General features: G+C 42.8%; 1 protein-coding gene across 2 annotated transcripts in view; it reads right to left on the reverse strand.

Annotated features, from left to right (window-relative positions):
* Map3k5 (mitogen-activated protein kinase kinase kinase 5) overlaps window positions 1–24,493 on the reverse strand; it is a 188,343-nt gene that overhangs the window by 126,518 nt on the left and 37,332 nt on the right. For both annotated transcript variants that reach the window (XM_028782601.1, XM_028782600.1), the window contains exon 2: window positions 2,834–2,973. In XM_028782601.1, the coding sequence (XP_028638434.1) occupies window positions 2,834–2,973 (140 nt within the window). The remainder of the gene's footprint in view (window positions 1–2,833; window positions 2,974–24,493) is intronic.

A 24,493-nucleotide genomic window follows, 5' to 3' on the forward strand; every position in this document is an offset into this window, starting at 1 on the left:
GGGGCGAGGGGACCAGCTGTCATTTATTTGCTCTTCGTGATACACTGTTTTAAATGGCTGCTTTTGTTCCTTGCAGCTCTTTCTAGCGGGAGACAGTTGGAATAGCCAAGTCATGCTTATTGCAAACCACCACATAAAGAAATAAAGTCAAGCAGCAATCAGCCCCTGCACAAGTACCAGCTTTCCACAGGAGCACAGAGCTCAGGACTCTGTGAGGCTGCAGAAATTGCTCTTATTATCTCTGCCCTTTGCAAGGGAACGACCTGACTAGAAACAAGCTGAATAAGAAACCTGGTTGTGATGACCACAGTTCAAGCCCAGGAACCCATTAAAAAAAAAAAAAAAAGCCAGGTGTGATGCTGTACAATTATAATCTCAGCACTTATTAAAAATCAGAGACAGGCTGATTCCTGGGGCTTGCTGGAGAGCCAGCCTAGACTACACGGCAAGCTGGAGGCCAATGAGAGACTCTGTCTTTTCTTGCTTGCTTGTTCGCTTCCTTGCTTGCTTGCTTTTTCTTTAAGGCGAAGAATTCCCTGAGGGGATTCTGTGTCCTCCACAGTAATTACTGCCATCTGATATTTGTCAGAGATGTCAAAAACACACTGAAGAAAAGACTAGAGCTTTAACAAATAATGTTGAAAAACCAGATGTCCACAGGTGGAAAAATGAAATTCAGGTCCTATCTATACACTTAGAAAAAAATCAATTCCAAACGGCCAAAGAGCTCAATTTAAACCCAAAAAGGGTTTGATCCCAAGACAAATGAAATCCCAAAATAAATGAAACTATCTGACTCTTTCACCAACGGTGGACGGGACAGAACAGAACTAGAGAAGCCCAGGTACAGATTAGGGTGCAGTAAGACAAAGTCAACCTGAAAGAAAACTAAGAGAGCTTTCACAAAGGACTAGTGGGGGCTGGGGGTGGGGGAGCAGAGCTAGGCCAAGTAGGTGTGAATGTCTTAGGGTTGAGCTGGGTTATACCTCTCATGTCCAGAACAATGAGCTTTTGGCAGGAAGTTAAATGTGTTTGCTTAATGAAGCTGCAGGCAACCAGAGAAAGCGACATTACTTATGCCTTAATGCTCAGATAAAGGCAAGATGGTACTAAGATCTTTGCGTGGATGTTTGGCTGGAGGCCTTGATAGAGTTGCTAAGCCATTGCCCTGGATTCTACGGCCCTACCCACCGTAAGGCTGACTTTGATTTGAAACTGGAAAATGGAGATGATTTTGAAAAGGCCTCCTGAAGCGCAGTGCTGGTTTCATGAAGGAAATGAGTGATCTCAGACACCACACTTGCTTTTACGTATGCTTTTCAAAGAGCGTACAGTGTAAAAATCACTCGCCTGGCAAGCACCCTTTATTACTCCTTCTTCTGTTGTTTTCGAAACAGGTCCTTGATAGGTAGCATCCTGGGGATCTATATGTGGATCAGGCTAGCCTAGAGCTAGCCTAGAGCTCAAAGACAGCCACCTGCCTGTACCTCCTGAGTGCTGGGATTAAAGTTGTGTGCCACCACACACCTCATGGCAAGAACCTTTCAGTCAGCCATGTTGGATGGAGGAAATGCCTATATATTGGTAGTTGCCTATTACCAGATAAAATGATATTATAGTAGGTTGGACTTTACAGAAAAAACATGTTTCTGTTGCCTTCTGTCATCTGAATTGAAATTATGCCCAGTTTTGTGGGGATCTGCCATGAAAACCTCTATTGAAAGCACTTTCAAGGAGGGAGCATACTTTTAGCTGGAGTTACTCTGAGAAGTCCCCAGTGGGCCGAGCATATCTCATGTGGGCTTTCTTTCCCAAAAGTATGGACTGAAGGCTTCCTGTTGTGAGTTTTGTTACTGTAGAATGCTTGTTTTGGAGTTTTGAGGCAGGATCTCTTTCTATGTAGCCCAGGCTGACCTAGAACTCATGATCGTCCAGCCTCAAGATGTTAATAGCAGAGATTCAGGCACATGCTACCATCATTGCTAAGGACTTCTAAGAATCCTATAGGCTGAAACTTGATCTGGAACTCAGAAATTAACACTAAGTTTTTCTACTTGGGTCTGATAGGTTATTTCTTTGCCAGTAAAATGAGCCAATTTGAGCCAGATTAGAATATAGTAAAGGAAGATTTGCTGGGAAGCTGCTCTCAGGGGAGAGTCCACTGGCCCAAAGAAAGGAGGCCAAGGAGGTGGGGGTTGGGGAGGGAAGGTAGACAAAGATAGAAGGGACATAGGCGGGGGAGGGGGGAGAGAAAAAGAGAGAAAAAGATAGAAGAGAAGGAAAGGTGGTAGGAGAGGGGATGGAGGAGGAGGAGCAGGAGGAGAAGGAGAAGAAGGAGGAGGAGGAGGAAGAGAAGGAGGAGGAAGAAGAAGAGAAGGATGAAGAAGAGGAAGAGGAAAAGGAGGAAAAAGAGGAGGAGGAACAGAAGGAGGAAGAGGAGGAGGAGGAGGAGGAGGAGGAAGAGGAGGAGGAGGAGAGGGTGAGAGGTCTGGATTATAGAGGGAGGAACCTCCAGGGGCTGGAAAGTTCCGGGTTGGGGGAAGGGTATGCCAGGTAGGAACTGAGGGATGCTGGGAGAACCTGGATGCTAGGTCTGCATTGATATGTAAAATATGTACCCCAGTCCCTTGTCCCAAGGTCTGAAATGAAACAATCACATTTTTATTTTCAGTTGGATAGACCTCACAAGGTGACCAGTCGTCCTGCCCAATCATCCTACTAACAAAACTAACTTTTCTCAAACGTAAACTACTGTTTTGGATGACAGGAAGGTGCGCCTCACTACCACTGCCCACTGGTGTTGAGATCAAAGCTGTGTGAAGGAGGATGTTACCTTCAGGGACTGAAGTGAGTCAGAGTTAGTATCACAGTAGAGGATGATGTTGTTGGCCATACTGAAGCTCTCTCTCACTCCAAGATGGTAAAACAGGGAAGGTTGCCGGAAGGCATCACTCATCTCCACCACGGCGATATCTGCAAGCAGAAAACGAAGTCACCAAAAGCTAACGCCTGTACCATGCCCAATAAGCACATTTGGTTGTCAATAACTCAGTGTCCAACTGAGGAAAAGAAAGGGATTTTTCTTCTTTGTTTACCACCAAACTTTAACTCCAGGTCTACCAGAAGTGGGTTTTATAAAATTTAACAAACCTGTACTTTTTTTTAAAGGAAGAAATCAAACAAATATTGCAAACCAAGGAAAGCCTGTGGATGGTTAGAGGAAGCAGCTGAGGCTCTATTAAATGTTAATGTTACTAAGGTCAGTTCACAAGGTAAAAAAAAAAGGCTTAAAAGATCCATAGACTACTGCAGTCACAAACCTAGTTTTTTTAAAAAAATATAAATTGATTAGTCTATAACAATCTTTAAAATTAATTATTAATTAATATATGGTCAGCTTGTGGCAATTATGATCAAGAGGAAAAATGAGATATAGAATAATATGACTATGAAGAATAATATAATTACAGATGCAATTATTCCAAAACTCTATGACACCTCATATCGAGTAACAAAAACCCCATGCCAGAATCGGAAAATATGTCAGAGAAGTGAAACTGAAAATTACTCTCCAACCCATTCAAACATACAAATAAAAATGTGTAAGAGAAACTAACTCGATGTACCAAACAGGTATTCGGGGGGGTAGGGGGAGGGAGGGAAAACACAGTGATGAAACTAAGTCTGAGGTGGGAGGCTACAGAGGGATGGGGATAGCAGAACATAAGACAGTAAAGGCAGTTATGGGGGTCCTAGCAAGGGAAGGGGGAGGAGACCTGGGAATCCTACAGGGGGACAAGAAGTAGAGTTGATAATCAATAAAAACAAACTTCATTTGAAAACTGCCATAATGAAACCTAATGTTTTATGTGCTAATGGAAATAAATGTTTTATGTGCTAATAGAAATTTAAAAGTGGCTAGATAGGTCCTTATGGAACAATAAAGTTGTCTATTATACACATACGTTGACAATTTCAAGTACAACATATAACCACTAAAAACTATAAGCCAGAAAACTGCTTAGAAATGGGGAAAATCCCAATTTTAATGCATTAAAAGATAACACAGGCATTCTATAGGTATACTCATGTAAATAAAAAAGTAGCTGGCGGTGTATACAGCACAGTGTAAATCACGGTGAGACCTTCTGCTTCTCATGCTTCCCATTACTTCTCACCGTCTCTCTTATGACCACCGGTTTGTACGTCAGAAATTCACCAAGACTGAATATAAGACAGGAAATAAAACTAAGGTTCTCTTTCTCTTTTTCTGCGGTGGTGGGGACAGAACCCGAGACTTCAAACATGCAGAATCTGACTTACCTAGTGAGTTGAAATAGTAAATCAGATGCATCAGAGGTAAAAGACACAGATTTACTGTTGAGAAAGCTGCTTCCAAAGCCTCCTCCCTTGAAACCAACACTGACTGCAAGAATCATAACCCATGTCTTTTCTTCTGGCCATTTAAAAGTGGCTAGATCACAGAACAACAAAGTTGTCTATTACACACATACATTGACAATTTCAAGCACATCTTTTAAAAAGCAACCCAAAAAAACAAATGGATCATCAGATTCTATCATGTAGCCATCTTCCACCTGCCCAGACAAGACTCTGCCTCCCCTAGGTACCTGAACTCAACAGTCAGTCACAGACGGAGCCTACAGTGGGGTTAGAGGAGGTCAGACAGAAGAGTGGATGATGAGAAATTAGGAGACTTGCAAAAGAAAAAATAATAGCAAGTTAATGTCATAGAAGAGGAGGGGAGCTTCCAGACAGAGACTCTGGAATTTGGTGCTAAAATCAAATGAAAACACTGCAGTAGGTTTTCAGATGAAGACAAGAACTAGATATTAAAGATGAATGATATAAGTAAAATGGGGTCTATTCATTAGATCCCAACACTGAGGAATGACGACATCCATCTAGAGAAGCTATCCAAGACATTATGAAGTCTGGGGAAGCTATCCAAGACATTATGAAGTTCTTATTGGTCTAATTTTTAAATCCAGTAGTACAAAACAGCAACTGGGAAGAGGCTTAGCTTCTTCCTGTTTTAAATCCAGATGGGTGCCTTGTTCTGTATTCTGTATGATGCAGAATACTCCCTTCCCTCCAGTTTCTCCTCTCAGTCTCTCCTTTTGCAGTCAGTGCCCCAAGCCAATGCCATCTCCCGGTGACTGCCATCTGATTGCTGTCCCGACAATGTTGCCTTTTCTAGAACATAATCTAAATGAATCATACAGCTCATACCATTTTGGGTTTGGCTCCCTTCACCTAACAAGATGAATCTGAGATTCATCCCTAGATGTTTGTTCACTGGTTAAAAGATATTTGGATTGTTTCCAGGTGGGAAAACAGTGAACAAAACTGCTATTCTTGTAGTACAAGACTTTCTACAGATGTGTTTCTATTGGTCTTGGACAGACACCCAGAATTTGGGCCATATGGCAACTATGTGCTAACTAAGTAAGAAAATGCCAAACTTTCCCCCAAAGTATACCTTGGAGGCAAACAGGTCACAAGTGACAGCAGACTGTTCCAGTCTCCAGTAACCCAACCCTAATTGCCTGAAGACTGACCAGTGACTTCCAAAGCCTTATGCAAATATTAGAGTCAAACTCCTACAACTCCCACTCCAAACGGCCAGTCTCAAGAAAGACAGTGATATGAAATTTACTACCTAACAAGATAGCAAGCCTCACACCTCTGATCTTTAAATCCTGACTTCACACTAATGGGCCATGAGGTAAGACCATGTGGTAGTCTGATTCAGAATGGCCCCCATAAGCTCGTATGTTTGCACATTTGGTCCCACAATTAGTGGAACTACTTGGGAAGGATTAGAAGGTGTGGCTTTACTAGAGGAGGGGGGTTACTGGGGTGGGCTTTGAAGTTTCAAAAGCCTAAGCCGGGTCCAGTCTATTTTTCTCTCTGCCTGCTGCTGTGGATCAGTATAGAAGCTTTCAGGAACTGCTCCAGTTCCACACCCGCTGCCATGTTCCCCACCATGAGAAACATGGACTGACCCTCTGAAACTGTAAGCAAGCCTCCATGAAATGCTTCCTTCTACAAGTTGCCTTGACCACTGTCTTAGTTATTGTTCTGTCTCTGTGAAGAGGCACCAAGATCCCAGCAACTCTTAAAAAGAAAGCCTTTCCTGGGTGGCTTACAGTTTCAGAGGGCTAGTCTACATCATTATAGATCACAGCAGGGAGCATGGAGGCAGGTGTTAGAACAATAGCTTAGAGCTTTACATCCTGTCTCCTGAGAGGCTCTGACAAAGCCTGACCAATACAGATACAGATGCTTGCAGCCAACCACTGGACTGAGCACAGGGACCCCAATAGAGGACTTAGGGGAAGGACTGAAGGAGCTGAAGGGGTTTGCAAGCCCAAAGGAAGAACAACAATATCAACCAACCAGACCCCCCAGGAGCTCCCAGGGACTAAACCATCAACCAAAGTTCTCACTCTCTTAGGGAAAGTCTTATTTCCTTGAAGGCTCCTCACCAAGACTACTCTTCACAGTGCTTGAAGGTACTAGAGAAAGGAAGGCTGCCCAATATAGTCCAAAGGTTAAGGAGACACTTTTCCCTCTGGGAGCCTTCTGCATTCTCTGCATGTGGCACTGTGACAACCACAGCTCATCTAGATGAATCTGCACATACCTAAGACCCCTCCTGCCCCTCCCCTCATTCTCTGTCGGACACTTGCTTTGCTCTTCACAGCCGCCCGGGTGTAGAACACTTGGCTCTGGTGGTGCCTGCTACCTGCGGTTTTCCTTGGCTTGCCAGACATCCTGATCCAACGGACCAATGCGTACCTGGGCTTTTCTGCAGGTCAGTGAGTCCTCTTTCCCCTCACAATGGACTCGAAGCCAGTTTCAGGCTGTACCCTTCATGGTTCGTGCCACAAGTTCAACCAACCAGACAGGTTGAACTCTGGAATAAAATGAGGTTTCACCTTCAGAGGATGGAAGGGCCCTTCTTCCTCTGGGTAATCCCAGAAAGAAGGCACAAGGTTGGGTTTCATTACAAACAGGGAATTCTTGTTGCCTGCTGCAGATACTGTCAGGGTAAACACCACATCTCAAAGAGGACTCACAATGAGACATCTGACCTTGAAGTTATTTTAAAAAAATCAGTTTAGGTGTGATCCCCAGACTAGACCGTAACGCATCACCATAAACATGGGCCTGTCTGATCATTTCCTAGTAACTCTAACAGGCTTATCCCTTTAACTTACATGTTCGTAGGAAGCCCTGATCATTTGTTTTGCTAGACTTTCTCGGAGTTTAAGATAAAAATGGTTTGTTGAAACAGAATATCCAAGGAGTCCCGGTGAGAATCCAGTGTTGACAGTGGAGCAGAACCAGAGGCCTCAAACAGATCATTCATGACTCATGGCAAGTACAGACATGTAGACAAAAGGGTATACTGTGACACACTATAACATGCCACAACTGACACAGGGTTTTTGTTGTTGTTGTTTCTTTTGTTTTTGCGTGGGGAGGGGGGTGTAGGGGTGAATACAAAGGGAGAGGGAGGTGAGTGGGACTGGGGTGCGTGATGCAATATTTACAAAGAATTAGTAAAAAGTTAAAAAGAAAAAAGATTGTGTTGTTGAGACACGTTCTACCTTGATTCTCTTAAGTGTAGTCTTTGATTAAATGCAACTGTGTTTCCTGATCTTTGAGTTTCCCTCTAAAGCACTCCTAATAGATAGCCTCACGTAATTCTTTGTGTCATTCTGCCACTGCTAGTTTAGTTGTTAGCCCGGGTCCAGGGGCTGGCATTTTCGTTTATGTAAGTTTCTGTCTGTTACCTGTAGGTATTTGTTATGTGAGATGCTCACATAAAAATATCCCCCTAAATGCCCTATAAATCAACAGGCGTACACGCAGACTTGGCCTAAAGTTCTTTTAATTTGTATGATTTAAACAAATCTAACAAATTATTTGTTCGAAAGTTTTGAAACTGGTTTACTTGGCCTATGTGAACAGTGACACCAAACACGTACAGGAGGCAGTTACCATGTGTATCACTACACCAAACACATAAAGTAGGGACAGTCTATCACATGTACCACTACACTAAACACATAAAGTAGGGGCAGTCTATCATGTGTATCACTATACCAAACATGAACAAGATAGTCTATCACGTGGGTAACTAACATGCTTAGTACTTACTGTGTGTCAAACACTAGACACTTTCAAATATGAACTTGCTTCACCTTCAGAGTGGCCCCTGGCTGTAATTAATATTAGTATTTCCCGGCACCTGAGTCAGAGACTGTATCTGGCAAGCCTGGCTGAGAGGCAGAAGCAGCAGGATTCAGCTTCATGAATGCGGCTCCAGAGTCCATGCTCTGAGGTCTCCCAAGCCAGATCCTGACCTGCAGGAGAGGACGTTTTCGAGCTTGGAACACAAATGCGGCAATGATGATTGAAGGCGACTGGAGAACCAAACCATACTCCTCCTGTCATGTGACTCATGGCCGACATGATCCCCCTCCTTCCCCCTCTCTCTCCTTCCCTTTCTCTTCTTCTCTCCCTCCTTCCCGCTCTCTCTCTGTTGTCCTCCCTTCTTCCCCTCTTCCCATCCAGCCCCCAGATGGACTCTCACTGTGTATATAGCTCTAGCTGGCCTGGAACTCCTGATATAGACCAGACTGACCTTGAACCCAGGGAGATCAGCAAGGCTCTACTTACTGGGCACTGGCATTACTGGCGTGGGCCACAGGGCCTGAGCGAATGCTTTTAATCACTGCCCAGTTGAGTTCTACGGTAATACAGCAAGTAAAGCTGTCATGTTAAATAACCCAAGACAAAGCCAGTCATTTTAAGTTTAGACAGAAACATAAAAATCTCCATGATTTTTACTTAAAGCATACTTGACTTCCTTGTCCTAACTGAGTTAATGTTAAATGGAGCATGAAATTAGGTTTAGTAGTAGAGTATTAGAACATAATGAAGTTCAGGCAGTAACAAATCTGTTGAGGCCAATTGCACTTTGATCACCGAATAACATGGTTCAGAGGTTTGCTTTTCCCTTCTTGAATTGAATTTTCCTTTCATGACACAGTATCTGTTAGTTAAATACCCAATGACTCACTGCTGCTTCTAAAAGCCAGACCTGAATACAAACAAAATATTAACCTATCATTACTTTTTATCTATTTAATGGAATATATATATTATATATGTTTATTATAGTATATATAATCCAGTGATTATATGTATATGTATGTGTATGTGTATATATGTGTATGTATGTGTATATATGTATATATATATATCAGATCAATCATGACAAAGCAAGAGCCAAGGACCAATGTTTCTATTACTACATAGTCTAGAGGTTGCTGTCCCACAAATGCAACAATCAAAAAGGGAATCTTGAGTTATCACACAGAACCTCCCTATCCAATCACAGTGGGTTAATTCCCAAGGCGATGTATCACCATCAATTTAACTTGACAAACATCCTGAATGCCTATTACACACATGGCCCTATTATCTGTGATGTACTATGGAAGTTAAACAGGAAACGATTTTGCCTCCTTTGGGAGGAGTTAGAAATACACACTAGCAAGCGCTGATAAGATGCTGAAGGCAACTGCAGCTGTGGGCACTCAGGTTAGTGCATTCTGAGCCATGTGCGCGAGCGAAGCTCACTTTGTGAGCAGGGCATCGTCTGCCTGGGGACCTGGAGAACAGTGTGCCACAAGAATGGACAAACATAGCTGTCTCGGCCATGAAAGGCAGGGTAGGAGATGCCGATGCAAAGAGAGGAATACAGAAAAACAGCACACTGGGCAAAGCATTCCCTAGGGATGAAGCAAAGTGTATGTCACTGCCCCCAATACTCATCCTTTGATTAGTGACAGAAATATCACCTGCATTCCTTGGCTTTCCTATTTTATGAATAGTTTGATACAAGTTACAACTAAACCACTTCATGGAAATTTATAAAACATCACGCATGGCCTTCAACCAGTTTCCTACAAGTGTTGTGAAGACTTCCCAAGGCCCCTTCCAAAGGTGACAAGCATTTGATATTGGGAAACTACGCAATTCCTGTTGTTCATTGAGAATGTTGGAATTCCTATTAAAATTCAAGAAGGATCAAAGATGGATCTGTCAATGTCCTGTTACAGTGCTGATCCCTCCTACAAATCAAACCCACTCAGCTTTGGCAGTGTCCCTTCAGTCTCATCGTCATTACCTGGTTAATGCTACCATGTAGCCCGGTATGGCAGTACACACCTGTCATCCCAGCACTGGGGAGGCAGAAACAGGAAGATCCCTGGGGCTCATTGGGTGGACATGCTCTCTGAATCATTGACATCCAGGTTCAGTGAAAGGCTGTCTCAAAAGGTGGACATCAGTTGACTGGCTGCTGATCGCTGACCTCTGCAAACAGACATGTACACGTACACACACACACGTACACACACACACACACACACAGAGACATGCACACATGTATATAACAAAATAATAACAACTGCATAAAATTATTAGGAGTTGATGGGTGATAAAGATTGTAAAGATTCTATGAATGATAATCATATGCAACCTTTGCAAAAAATGCTCAAAGGATGCCCTCTGAGTAATTTAGCATACAAGTACATATGGAGACAATGCTAATAAGTCAATTTCTTTTGAAAATGTATAAGGGTCTTTCTCATAGAAATGATCTTGAAGTCAACTTATGGAAACAAATAGAATGTCAGCATAAATAGTTTTGCCTTGATTCTATAGTCATTCCATAGATTTTTTTTCAATAATTCTATAGTCTGCCCATGTGTGCAGGATCAAAGCTGTGCTTTGAAAGCATAAACCTACAGTCTGTGGGTAGATGACAGATTTAAAAAAAAAATGGAAGGAAGAAGAGTTATTTACAAATCATGCAGGAGAAAATGTGACCCAATAATCAGGTAGAGAAAACTGAGACAGGAGACTTATAGGAGACAGTAGACTTTAGGGTTTTGGGTGAATAGAGGCAAAGAAAAATGAGATTATGATTTCAACCCAAAGAATTAAGGATAGTCATTTGACATGATCCCAAAAAGGGACATAAAGCAGATTTTTTTTTCAGGAACCGAATGTAGATTGACTCACACTAAATGTCGTGTGTGTGTGTGTGTGTGTGTGTGTGTGTGTATGCATGGGTATGCTCGAATGTGTGCATGCACATGGAGAGAGGACAGTCTTAGCTGTCATGCCTCAGGCATTATGTCCTCATTTTTGAAACAGGGTCTCTCACTGACCTGTAGTTCACTAAGTAGGTCAGGCTGGCTGGCCAGGGCCCCCTGGGGTTGCTTGTCAATGCCTTCTCCACTACTGGGATTACAAGTGAACATCATTATGCTTGTCTTTTAGGAAAATGTAGCTTCTGGGATCAAACAGGTCCTCAGAGGCCCTTTACTGACTGAGCTATTTTCTAGCATTAAAGTGGCATTTTAATGGCCACACACAATAGCCCCCTATATAATTTTGCTTATTAAAATCACAAAAGTAGGTCTTATATTAAAACATGTTATTTTCTTTCTGAGTTAAAATGGGGACTAGTTATACCTTAAGATTTTACTTATTTATTATTCACTATGATTTCTTATTGTCTTAGGGTTTCCATTGCTATGAAGAGACAACATGACCAAAGCAACTCTCATAAAGGACAACATTTAATTGGGCCTGGCTGATAGTTTCAGAGGTTTAGTTCATTATCATCATAGCAAGAAGCATGGCAGCATGCAGGTAGACATAGTGCTGGAGGAGTTGAGACTCTTACATCTTGATTCAAAGGCAAGCTGGAGCAGGCAGCTAAAGGAAACCCTCTTCTGCAATAGGTGGAGCCTGAGCATAGGAAGAGATCTCCAACACCCCCCCCCACTCCCGTGACACACTTCCTCCAACAAGGCCACACCTCCTAACAGTACCACTGCCTATGGGCCAAGCATATTCAAACCATCCCACTTAGACAGCTCCACGCTGGCCTCAAACGTTTCTTCTACCTAAGCCTCTCAGGTACAAAGTTGGCTACAGCCCATTACTGGAGGGATTAGAGGTAGGTGGGTTTTGAGTGGCCTGATTAGGGTGGAGAGGTGAGGAAAGAAGAGAGACCATGAGGTGGAGTTGGAGGAAGAGGAGGAAGAGGAAGAGGAGGAAGAGACGGAAGAGGAGGAAGACAGCAATTATCTGGGGTATACCACTGGGGAGGTAGCCAGGCCAGCAGTTAGAAGAGTATATTAGGGGCTATCCCCTCAGTACTTGTCAAAGCCAAATAAAATAACCATAGTCACAGTCTCATTTATTTGTAAACTAGTTAGGGATGAGCTTCAAGTGGCTGAACTACAAACACCCTGTGCATTAGAGGTAGAAACAGGGTAATGAGCCTCAACGCTGGTACAAATGTCTATATCAACACCACAAACTGCTGCTTTCTCAGAATTGCTACATTTCCTGAAGGTATTTTGGGCTTGAATCATCACAAATTTGGCTCTCTATAAACTCGTTTCTTGTAGCATACTGCAGCCCTATGTAATTAATCTAACTTAAGACACTGAAAAGTCTAAACAGGCTATTTTAAGAGTGTGGTGTGCTTGTGAGATTGTAGCTAAAGTGTATGTCATTTGTTTCTTGTCTTCCCTGTTCAGCTTTAATTAAATCATCAAAGCTGCATCTTCAATCATGCTTCAGTGAGGTCTCGAGTACAGAGAAGTCTGCAGTGTTAAGAATCTTACAAAAGTCCACGCACTCCCCACCAAACCAGGTATTGGCCTTGGTGAACTGTCAGCTGCCTAGGTTACAATCATCTGGGAAGATCTGATTGTTTTCCACAGATGTGTATCTTGAATAGAATTATTCTCCATCATTCTAGACATTGACAACGTCTTCACAGAAACAGCAGAGAGCAGCTAGGAAGAACTTCCACATCCTCCGACAGTGCTTTTCAGCAAAAAAAGCCATGGGCATTCTGTCATGTTTGACTGTTTTGATTGAAATGTTTTCTGATCTTTGATGAGGGAGATAATTCTCACTGTCATTTATGTGTGTTATGTTTACACAACACAGTGATCCAGTGACCACAATTCAGACTCTAGAAAAATATGTGGGAAAAATGAACTGGTTTTATTTTGCTTTTAAAAAATTATAAGAGAACAGAGAAAGAAATTAGAAATTGAAAGTCAATTGCAATGAAGATCTTACTTGGATTCTGCTGAAACAAACTACAAATTCATCAGCTTTGTGCGATTTAAAATTTTGAAAATGAACAGAATATCTCATGACACTAAGAAAATAATTATTTTAGTGGAGTTGGAGAGATGCTCAATGGTCAATAGCACTAGCTGCTTTTCCAGAGGACACAATTCAATTACCAGCACCCACAGGGCAGCTCACAATCATCTGTAACTGCAGCCCAACGCCCTCTTCTGGCCTCCAAAGACACTGCATGCATGTGGTTCACACACACCAGTAAAACACCCATTACACATAACGTAAACTGGAAAAAAAAGAAAGAATTATTCTAAGTGTTACAAGGTACTGTGGCAGTAAGCATTATTGTAACGTGGTAATTAAGTTGTATGCATGCAAAAAGGGTAAAGTAAGGTGGCGTCTAGCTGCATACAACATGTGTACTCTTTGTCCAAAAGATTATCATTTCGAGGGTTGGGTGTAGCATTAATAGAGCAGTGGAGTCTGGCACACTTGATATATGTAGTGAATGAATGATGCATGCTAACCACGTGGCAGAGAATGTTGCTCACTCTGGTCAACAGGCCAGTTAGGAGGATTCCCCCTTGAGTGAGTTTTCCCTGTGCTTATAAGCCTAGCTGGATCTCAGAGATGTGGATGATCCCTAGGAGCCTCAGATTGTTCCAGAATCCTAAGGTATCAGCATCAGAACTTTCTCCCTGGGTTTCTTCTCCAGAAGTTTCTCCCAGAACTTTGCGCCAAGTACCTGGCCACACTTCTTTTCCACACTTAATCAACGAATGACTGACACCTAGTTGAATTTACAAAACGTCTCCTAATGGTTCTGTAATTCTAATACCACAGATGTGTAAATACGATTCTGCCAGTAAGACTTCATTCCTAGAGTATGTGTTGACATTCCATTTGAGTTGAACAATTCTTTGAGGGATGGTGTTAAATGTCTTTCTTGAGTATGACAGATTAGAATTATGAATGAATGGGATGAAGAGTCTTCATTGCCAAATAATCTTTTTGCTTTGCTTTCTTGCTAACAGATTGACCTTTCTTAACTGTAACAAATTAGTCTTTTTACTCCCACTGTCAACTAAAATTAAATTATTACAAGGAACTCACTTTCCAAGAAACTTAATATTATTGTTTTAATTTGAAAGATGAGCACATTCACAGAAATGTCATTTGAAAAGAGAGTTGTCCATCTAAAAGACCAGCCACATAGATGACTATCAGGGAGGGAAAGACCCTTAGCCTATCTCCAAGAGGGCAAAGGGCATGCATGGGTCTATACAACAGACACCAGTAAGGCAGCTAGGCAGCTCCTGCCATGTGTGGCACACTAACTGTCCTCCCAGGGGGCCTTTCCAGGCCTTCCTGTCACACTGTGGAGGAGGCTCTGTGGCAATCCCGACCATTCCAGTCTGTAAATACCCCATCCTTCTCTTACACCTTGCTTGCTTAACAAGCTTGTTGTTTATTCCATGAAAGCTACTATCGAGGGGTCAAAGGAACTGGAAGCAGCTGTTCGATGAGTCCCCTGGTCTTCACATGAGAGGAGACAGCTGGACACATGAGCACAAGGCTCGGGTCAAAGGAAATTTACTTACAGGGCACAGAACAAGAACTGACTGGTTCTGAAGAGGGGCTCTGAGGAAGCAATGAGGGAGGTACAGCAGGGCACAGGGTTAAGTCAGCACACAGACACTGGGAAGGAAGGAAGGACAGGTCCCAGTGTTCTGTGACTGCATGTTCCAGAAGTCTCTTCCTCCACCATCTGAGAATGTATACACACGTCACCCCCAATGCATGAAGAAAGCCACTCATCCTGCCACTTGAAATACAGGAAGTTTACAGGAGTGAATTTGTACAATCTCTTTTGGAGGATTTATTTCCAGTCCAACCTACTTCTCTTAGGAGGAAAGACACTGACTTTGCTTATGCCTGAATATGCTTGAACTTACTATTAGATATATCCCCTTTCTAGACCCATCACCCGTATGCTCACAGTTCTCCAGGGAGTTTGTGTCCCTTTCTCTTGCAAAAATCTCCCTCCCCCTTGCATGCTACAGCAATGTCTGCTTGTCTACACTAGGGGTGAGGGTGGGAAGGAGTAATTACCTGTTAACCAAAACACCTTGGAGAAATAGCCTTTGGTAGTAAGAGGACAACATTTCATCCATGCTCCCAAAACAAGAGAAACAAACAAAACCACCAACTCTTGGGATCAAAGAGGTTCTCCCAGACTCACCCAAAAGGCAAGTCCACGCAATACCACCACACCAACAGAAAGGACTCAAAGGCGTTGGGTAGCAAACTGTACATTTTCCAAAGGTATTAACAAGATTAATTCATTTGAAAGAGAGTTTCATGTCTCCTGAACTCTCTCAGCATTTGTTTCTATCTGGCTAATTAACCACTGGAAACAAAGCAGCTAGCAAACAAAAATGAACAGTGAGCATCACTGGGGTGCTAGGTTGTGGGGCGGTGGGCTGTGAGAGGCAGTGGGGTACCCAGTTGAGTCTGCTTTGAACCCTTGTGACCCTAATGGGACAGTAGGTGTTTCGTCTTGCTCCTGGGTCCTGGTTCCTTTCACCTATCCACAGCCCCCCCCAAAGAAAAGTTTGTGGCCTTTGGTCACATTGCACAGGTAGCACAGGTAGAGGGCATGACTACAGGCCGCAGAGCCTCAAGAGATCTCCATATTAATGAGCTACCTAAAGGCCAGAGGATGTAGCCAATTAAGCATTCCTTTCCAGACCCTCCTCCTACTCACAAAAGATATTTAACCTCAGGCCCACCCCAAGGACATGGGATATAGCTTCTGCCATGACAATAAACCTTTCAAAACCATGGACTTTCTCTTGTCTTTGGGGCCTGCCGCAGAGAACCGTTAGAGGGGGCTTTCAACTAATGAGCCGCTGCCTAATCTCCTGCAGAGGACCTCTCTACGTTCCAGCCACGGAGGCCTGCCAACTCGAGCAAGCTAGCTGAGGCAGCCATGATCCAACCAAGCGAGTCACTTTGACCAAGAGTCTCACTATCCCGCAGGGTGCTGCTGGAGCTTCTCTCCCTCATCCCCCTCGGCTGTGGGCTGGTCCATCCTGTACACCCCCAGTCTCAACTCTTCCATGGCTCCCAGTGGCACCTAGGTGCCTGGGGGCTGAGACCACAGGTCTCCCATCTGCTGCCTCAGCCAGGGGGTCCCCACCCAAGATCTCTGCCCCCACAAGACCTCAGACTGAGATCTCCCTACGCCCAGAGCAGAGTTCTGTGACTTCTCACAGCCTGACTTTGGCCCCGAACCACATGGAGTAAACTCAATCAAATTCCTGAGCTTCTGGCCCCAACCCCCAGCCATGGGGACAGACACGTGGGAACCACAACTCAACCCAACAGAACCCACACCAACACATGAGCTACAGCCCCACACTAGGTATATGTGCACTGAGAGCATTTTGCTCTCACACTGAATAACTGGCAGCCACATAAGCTCCAACACATGGGGGACCTGTGTAATCACATGTTCAACCCATGCTCATTAAATCTCTACTATATGCTGGGATACAAAATAAACCAAACAAATGTGTGCATACACATGCATACAGACACATGTGTGCACATGTATGCACACACATGCTCACACACACACAAATTATGCCCCAGGTAAGTCTGGCAAGAGAACTGACAATGCACACACAGAAGCAAGTGTGCTTGGAGTGCTGAGAAGACACTAGGCATTCTGACCTGTAAAATCCAGATCTGGTTAGTGGTGGGGGCTCCCCCGACAATGTCATCCTATCTTAAGGAGCTTCAGAAACGAAGTCATGGAAAGCAATGTGTCTTGTGAGTGGGCAGAACCAGCCAGCCATTACTAATGGCTAAGGTGCACCTCCTGCAGGGAGGGGTGCAACTGCCTGGAATCATGCTGTCCAAGCCCACAGTTGTACATGAAGCAAGCAACACCAGGAGCCCTGGGTTACATCCTCAAACTCATACTTCTGTCAGTATTAGAAGAGTAATAAGAGTCCCTCTTATGGGAAAAGATTATCAACAACAAGCCCTTAGTGACTGTTAGTTATTGCTGGAGTGAGCCACGCGTTGCGAGGCACCAGCATTACTTTACTGCCACCACAGGGACCTGTCAAAAACAGGTCATAGATGGGTTTCTACTCTCTTCCTGATTACAGGTTCTGGGTGACTGACAATTTCAGCTTCGTTCTTCTCGCAAGAACGTTGGGTGTTTTGAAGAAATCTGTAAAGAACATCTTCCAGAGACTATGACTCAGGGACACAGCCAGCAGTGCAGGCAGTTCTCAGGTTTGGAGAACAACAAGTTACAAGATCCCAGAAAAATGTGAGGATGGCCAACTGAATATATGTCATAGTCTCCTTGGTATGGTCCCATATGTCTGTGACCCCATTATGTCAAGCTAGCCCACTGCCATTTTTAGGTGAGTCTCCCTTCAGTCTCTACTACCCTGCCAAGCTCTGAGTGATGGGAGCAGAGGTGGCACAGTAAATGCTCCTCCAAGGGCCACTGGCAGAGATGCCCACAGAGGCCTAAAAACCCCGAGAGTGTGTCACACTGCTGACACCCAAAGCACTTGTCTTGAGATGCTTGTCAGGCACATGGCAGTCACATTTCTCTCAGTGACAAGCTGTTTTTTCCAAACCTCCCAGGCCCGTGTAAGAGAGAATATTTCAAAAATGGTATAGAATGGCCTCCGCCAGCTTTTAAATGTCAGCCCTTATGCACCTTAGAGTCAAATGCATTTTGTTTGGCGCAGGCTTGCACTTTGGCTTTGGTCAGTGCCCTGAAGTGGGTAGGGGTGGTGTGAAGAGATACCTGCCCCCTTCTCTCTTCACACTTCTTTCCTTCCTTGGATCCTTTGTTGGCCCTACCCCAAGAGTTTACCTCTGTCCTCACAGGTTTCTGTTGCTTATTGTAGTCTCTTACTGGAAGCACCTATGCCAAAGCTAAGATCTTTTTTTTTTTTTCAGACATCCACGAGACAAAGTGGTTTTATAAGTCAGACCATGTGTTCCTTGAGTACTGAACTGAAAGTTCAAAATATTCTTGGGGAACTGGTTTAATCCAGATGGCCAGTTCCAGACTGTACTCTCCTCAGTTCGTTCTGCTCTTTATGATTTATTTCAGAGGAACATAGGTAGAGAGAGAGAAAATATGAGAACCTGAAATCCCACTGTCCATAGTCCCATTGCTAACCAAATGGTGTGTCTACAAGGGTTCCTGAGTTATCTGGGTTCACTTTAGAAGAAGTATCACACAAACTGACTTTTAAATCTGTCCCATACCATTCCTTTGAGCATATCACACACAAGCAGACTATGAAAGTGAGCTTGAGTAAAAAATAACAAAGTAATTTTCCATCATTGACTTGGATTGCTTTAACTCTGTAAGTGCTACGCTCCCATATCATTATCATTATCGTTATTATTGGAAACAGGTACGTTTAAGTGGTGGGTGGTTTTCACTCTTAGAATCACTGCTCTGTCATGAAGCTGGGTTTCCAGTAACTCCTCCACATCTCGCTGTGGTGTTGCATGTGTGTTCCTGTCAATAATGGCTTGCTTCCATATGGACTATCATGATGACTGTAGCAATGTGACCATTAAATGTACAAGAGAGTAAAGCTATATCCAGATAGATGATAAAAATTTAATGATTTTATGGTTAATAGCTCTTAAAAATATAGTATATAATACAGCGTATCTAAAGATGTGTGGTCTTTAACTTAGAATCCTATCACTCAGGAGGCTGAGACAGGAGGATTGCAATGAATTCAAGGCCAGCCTCAGTAATATAGTGAGATGTGTCTTAAACATATATATCTCACATATTGTGATGGTTTGTATATGCTTGACCCAGGGAATGACATTATTAGGAGGTGTGGCCTTGTTGGAGTAGGTGTGTCATTGTGGGTGTGGGCTTTAAAACCCTCATCCTAGCTGCTTGAAAGCCAGTATTCTGCTAGCAGCCTTCAGATGAAGATGTAGAACTCTCAGCTCTTCCTGAACCATGGCTTCCTGGATGCTGCCATGTTCCCACCTTGATGATAATGGACTGAGCCTCTGAGCCTGTAAGCCAGCCCCAATTAAATGTTGGCCTTATATGAGTTGCCTTGGTCATGGTGTCTGTTCACAACAGTAAAACCCAAAGACACATATACAAATATGTTATATATAATTCCCATTGTCACATAATGTATGGGTTAAAATACTATTATTTATCAAATGGAGACCTGACATTTTTGGTGCATTTCATTCATATATTATCATACATATACTTGTATTGTTTGGGAGAAAAATTACTATTGTTCTATGAATAATGCATCAATAATAATCTCTTATAGTTGCTACTATAAGATGTTCACAATTGCACTGAATCAAAAGGATAAAAGTCTATTCAAATAGCTACAGAAAACTTACAGCTAACATTCATGTATACTGGTAAGATACTAGCTTTCCAGCTTAGATTAGGAAAAGGCAAGCAAACCTCCTTTCTCTATTTCCTTACAACATCATAGTAAAATCCTACAGAATAAGACAAGGAAATGAAGAGAAAACTCAACTCACAGAAGAGTTATATCCAATAAACTTTTTAGTTGAAAATACTCTAATTAAAAATACACATTCAATAAACCTACAAAACATCATGGCTTCACGACCTACGTTAAGTAGGACCAGACTATATCAATCAAGTTGGGCAAAAGCATCTTTGCATAAAAACAACTTTATAGTAAGTTACTCAGTATTCCATACGCTTCATTCAGTTCTGCAGCTGGACAGAGTGAAGCCAGAATGGCTCTGAACATTTGTACTGTTGTAGGGTTGAAAGTCATAAATCAGATCCTCATAGGATGGAGACTGCCTGTAAAAGGCACCCTGGTTAGAAGGAGGAAAGAAAACTTGTCTTTATTACCCAGCATGATAATTGTCTACAGAGAAATTTCAAAAAACAACTTAAAAGCTTCTTAGAACTCTAGTGGTCAAAACCAAGATTCAAAGCTAAAGGTAATATACAAAACCAATTGTTTCCCTGTATGCTTACCACAAAGTAAAATTTGAAATTAATCCATCTATTACCTCTTTTCTGCTTCCCTTCATCATGCCTTTTTTTTTTTTAATAACGCAAGTCCAGTTTGTGCTGTCTACATACTCAAAGCTGTGGGCCGGTGTACGGAAGCCTGGTCAGTGCACCGCAGGCAGCATTTTTAGATAAAACTGTCTCCCCCTCTCCCAGAGCTATCAACTGTCAACAGGTCCTCAGTTAAGAGTTATGGCTTGCGAGCCCCTCCCCTTTCCATGCAGAATGGCAGTCCCTGGCTTCTTTAAGTGGATTCTGGGGAGATCAAACTCAGGCCTTTACGCATAGTAAACACTTTACCAACTGACATTTCTTCTTAGTCCTCAAAGGGAAAAAATGAGTTTCTGTTATTTGTAAGTCTAATAAATGTACAAGATCTATATAAGATAAACTATGAAACTGTTATTAAAGAAAATCCAAGAACTAATAAGTGAAGACATGGCCCCTGTTCATGGATACATGAAGAACATTTGAGACTGTCAAAATATCAATTTCCCTTCGTTGAGGTATAGGTGGAGGAAAGGTAATTTTAAGCTAAATTTCAGTAAGGTACCTAGTGAATTTTGGCAAGCTGATCCTAAAGCAGTGTTTCTCAGTGTGTGGCTTGTGACCCTTTTAAGACCACTGGAAATATCAGGTATTTGCACACAGGTTCCTAACAGTAGCAAAATTATAGTTTTGAAGTAGCCACAAAAATAATTTTATGGTTGTGGATCACCACAACATGAGAATCTGTAAGAAAGGGTCATAGCAGTAGGAAGAGTGAGAACCACTATCCTAAATTTTACATAAAGAGGCAAAAGACTTGGGACAGCTAAAACAATAGGAAAGAGAAGCATGAAGCTGAAAAACTGGCTGTCTTAGTTTGCTTTTCTGTCATTGTGACAAACACTACAACCAAAAGAAACCTAAGGAGGAAAGGGTTTATCTGCACTCACAGGTCCATTATCAAGGGAAGCTGAAGGCAGGAATTGAAGCAGACACCACAGAAGAATATAACTCACTGGCTGGCTTCCCTTGCTGGTAGCCAACCTGCTTTCTTACACACCCAGGACCACCTGCCCAGGGGTGGCACTGTCCAGGGTGGTCTGAGCCACTGCACAGGAATCATGAATCAAGACAATGCCCCTACAGCCATGCTCACAAGTCAATCTGACAGAATTCTTCACCCGAGGTTCCCTCTTCCCAGGTGTGTCAAGTTGGCAACCAAGACTTTAACCTCTGTGCTGGGGTTACTCAAATTCACAATCACGGTAATCATACCAATGTGATACTAGTGGAAAAACAAATAAATTGGTGAATGAAAAAAAAAAAAACCCAAAGAACCAGAAATGAGTCCACAGAGTGGGCAAATGCCATACAATGGAGCAAAGGTAGTCTTTCCAATAAATGAGGCTGCAGCAACTTCAGTTCTACATAGGAAAAGAAAATGAATCTAGATACAGACTTTAGGTCTTCAGAAAAACTAACCCAAACGGATCACAGACTTGAATGTGAAATGTAAGAATCTCCTGTGAGATACCACAAGGGAGTGGCTAGGTGGTCACAGGCAGACAGGGCAGTCACTTCTTAAATGGGACACTGAAAGCATGGACCACAAAAGAAAGAACTGTTAGCCTGGATGAAGGACTGCTACTCTGGCCAGACATGGTGGCACACACCTTTAATCCCAGCACTTGGGAAGCAGAGGCAAATGGATCTCTGTGAGTTTCAGACTAGCCTGGTCTACATCATAAGCTTCAGGACAGACTAATTATAGTAAGGCGCACCCGCCTCTCTCTTTCTCTGTCTCAAAAAATATTCTTCTGCTGCCAATGAAAAAGATACTGTCAAGATTCAGAACATGAGTTGCAGACTAGATTTATTTTCAAGAAACATCTGAGACAGAAGTTATACAAAAATGTAAAATAAAAAAAAAGACATTAAAAGCCCCAATGAAACGAATCAGACTGAAAAGTACAGCTGAACACAGACTTTAGCAAAGAAGATAAACAGATGGCAAAAGAAAAATATCACATGAAATTGAATCAGTAGCTCCTGCCCTTGAGGGACTTGCAAAGAAACCACAGTGAAGCAGCTCTGTAATGGTATCAGGGTGGGTGGGCAGCAGCAGGAACAGGGAGGATGCATTAGGAGAGACAGCCAGCAGCATCAACAGTAAGAATGCAAAACCACACAGTCGCTCCTGGTGAGAGGCCAAGATGGCACAGCCACCGTGAAGACCGTTTGGCAGGGTCTCACAGAGCATCGTTTGTCCTTATTCTCTGGAAATCGTACTCCTATTCATTTGTCCAACGTGAAGGAACTTACACTGGCAAAAAAAAGAGACTAAACCTGCACACAGATGTCCATAACTAACTGTCAGAACGTAGAGATGACCAAGACACCTTAAGTGAATGGGTAAACTGAGGCTCGCATGGCCCATGAGAACTGAGCTGTCAAGCCATGAAAAGATATGATGGAGGTAAATATATGTTACTAAGTGAAAGAAGCTGGCATATCATACAGTTCAGTGATGAGACCTAAGATGTAAAAGGATCATCGCTTGCCAGTGGCCAGTGGGCAGAGAGATTAACAGGGAGCAGAGAGGATATTTTAGGAGGCTGCAACCTGTCTGTGCAGTATTGTTATAGTGGATATTTGATATCATATATCTATTCAAACTTGTAGAGTTTCCACCAAGAATAACTCCTACTGTAAGCTACGGGTTTGGGACAGCAACAATAAGCCAGTGAAAGTTCCTCAGTTGTAATGAATGTATTATTCTGGTGAGGAAGTTGATAGTGGGCGAGGCTGTGTATCTGCAGGAATAGGGAGAGAATTTTCTTATCATCTCTCTTTACTGCTGTGAAGTTAAAATTGCTCTAAAACATAATGTATACATACATATACAATATATTCTAAAAAGATAATCATATATATAGTATATATATATATATATACTAAAATCACACACACACACACACACACACACACACACACACACACACTTCTCCTTCCCGCTTATCCCAAAATTTCTAATTACTGTGTCAGGGCTACAAGGAAGTCTGCTGACAATTTAACAAAAGCCCAGGACACAACAAGATTGTGCTGAAAGATCCAGCCAGGCCACTGACACAAGACCAGGAAGCTTACTGGTCCCTTCCACCTGTGCACCCCAGTGTGCACAGACATGCAGTCCTTGTGCCAGGTTCATGAACGCCCACACCTGGGATGCCTGGCTTGACAAAGCAAGCTTGAAAGGCCCTGTCATGTAGAGTGTGATTCATGTACAGCCGTAGGTACACACTGCAATCAGAACAGCTTCAAAACACAGTGAGCTCAGTCCTCTCCCAGGAGATCTCGGTTTACTAGGTGTGTGGAGGGGTAGGGGTGGGGGTTAGGGGAAGAATAGGTTTTTGTTGTTGTTTGTTTATTTTTTGGTTTTGGGTTGTTGTTGGTTTTGTTTTTCAGAATCAGATGACTCTAATTTTCACTAAGACTGAAAAACATTGATTTCACTGATTTGGAAGCTGCCTTTAAAATGTCCACTCATTTAGCAACCAGGCAAAGAACAGGCTGCCTACTTCAGCATTTGGATCCATTATCTTGCTTCTTAGAAATTTTGTCAACAAAATATTCGCTTTCATAATTAATGGAAATAAATTGCTGTTCTTCTAACGAAGGCCAGCATCAGCAGTACTTGGATGGGACCTAATTCTTCCCGTTCACAAGGCTGACGGGATGACAGCTGGCACACACACACTTGCCTGTTATTAAATCACTTTGTGAGGAATTTAATTGGAACTTTTGCATCTATTTTATGTCCTGGTTTGGAAACGTCTAAGTTGGTTGAAAAATGATAACTTTTCCCTTTTGTTTATGTTATACTATTAAGACTGCATTTTATCTACACACAAATTTGAGGGAAGAAAAGTGGCTTCCCTGAATTTTCAATTTTCCACCACAAACACAGTGATAATTCTGATGATGAAATCGGGCCGGTATGACCTAGGAAGTTTTCTCTGGGGAACACAGCATTAAGCGAGAAGGCAGCAGGCTCTGGCTGACTGACTTCTGGGTCAAGAGGCTGTGGGGACCTTTTCCCTAGAATGGCTTTTTCTCTTTTGTTTGAGCTGAGGAGACAGGAGTGCCAGAGCTCCCAGCACACCCACAATCTTGACC

The sequence above is a fragment of the Grammomys surdaster genome, unplaced genomic scaffold, assembly GCF_004785775.1.
Source record: "Grammomys surdaster isolate TR1022 unplaced genomic scaffold, NIH_TR_1.0 806, whole genome shotgun sequence".
In the NCBI taxonomy this organism is placed as follows: domain Eukaryota; kingdom Metazoa; phylum Chordata; class Mammalia; order Rodentia; family Muridae; genus Grammomys; species Grammomys surdaster.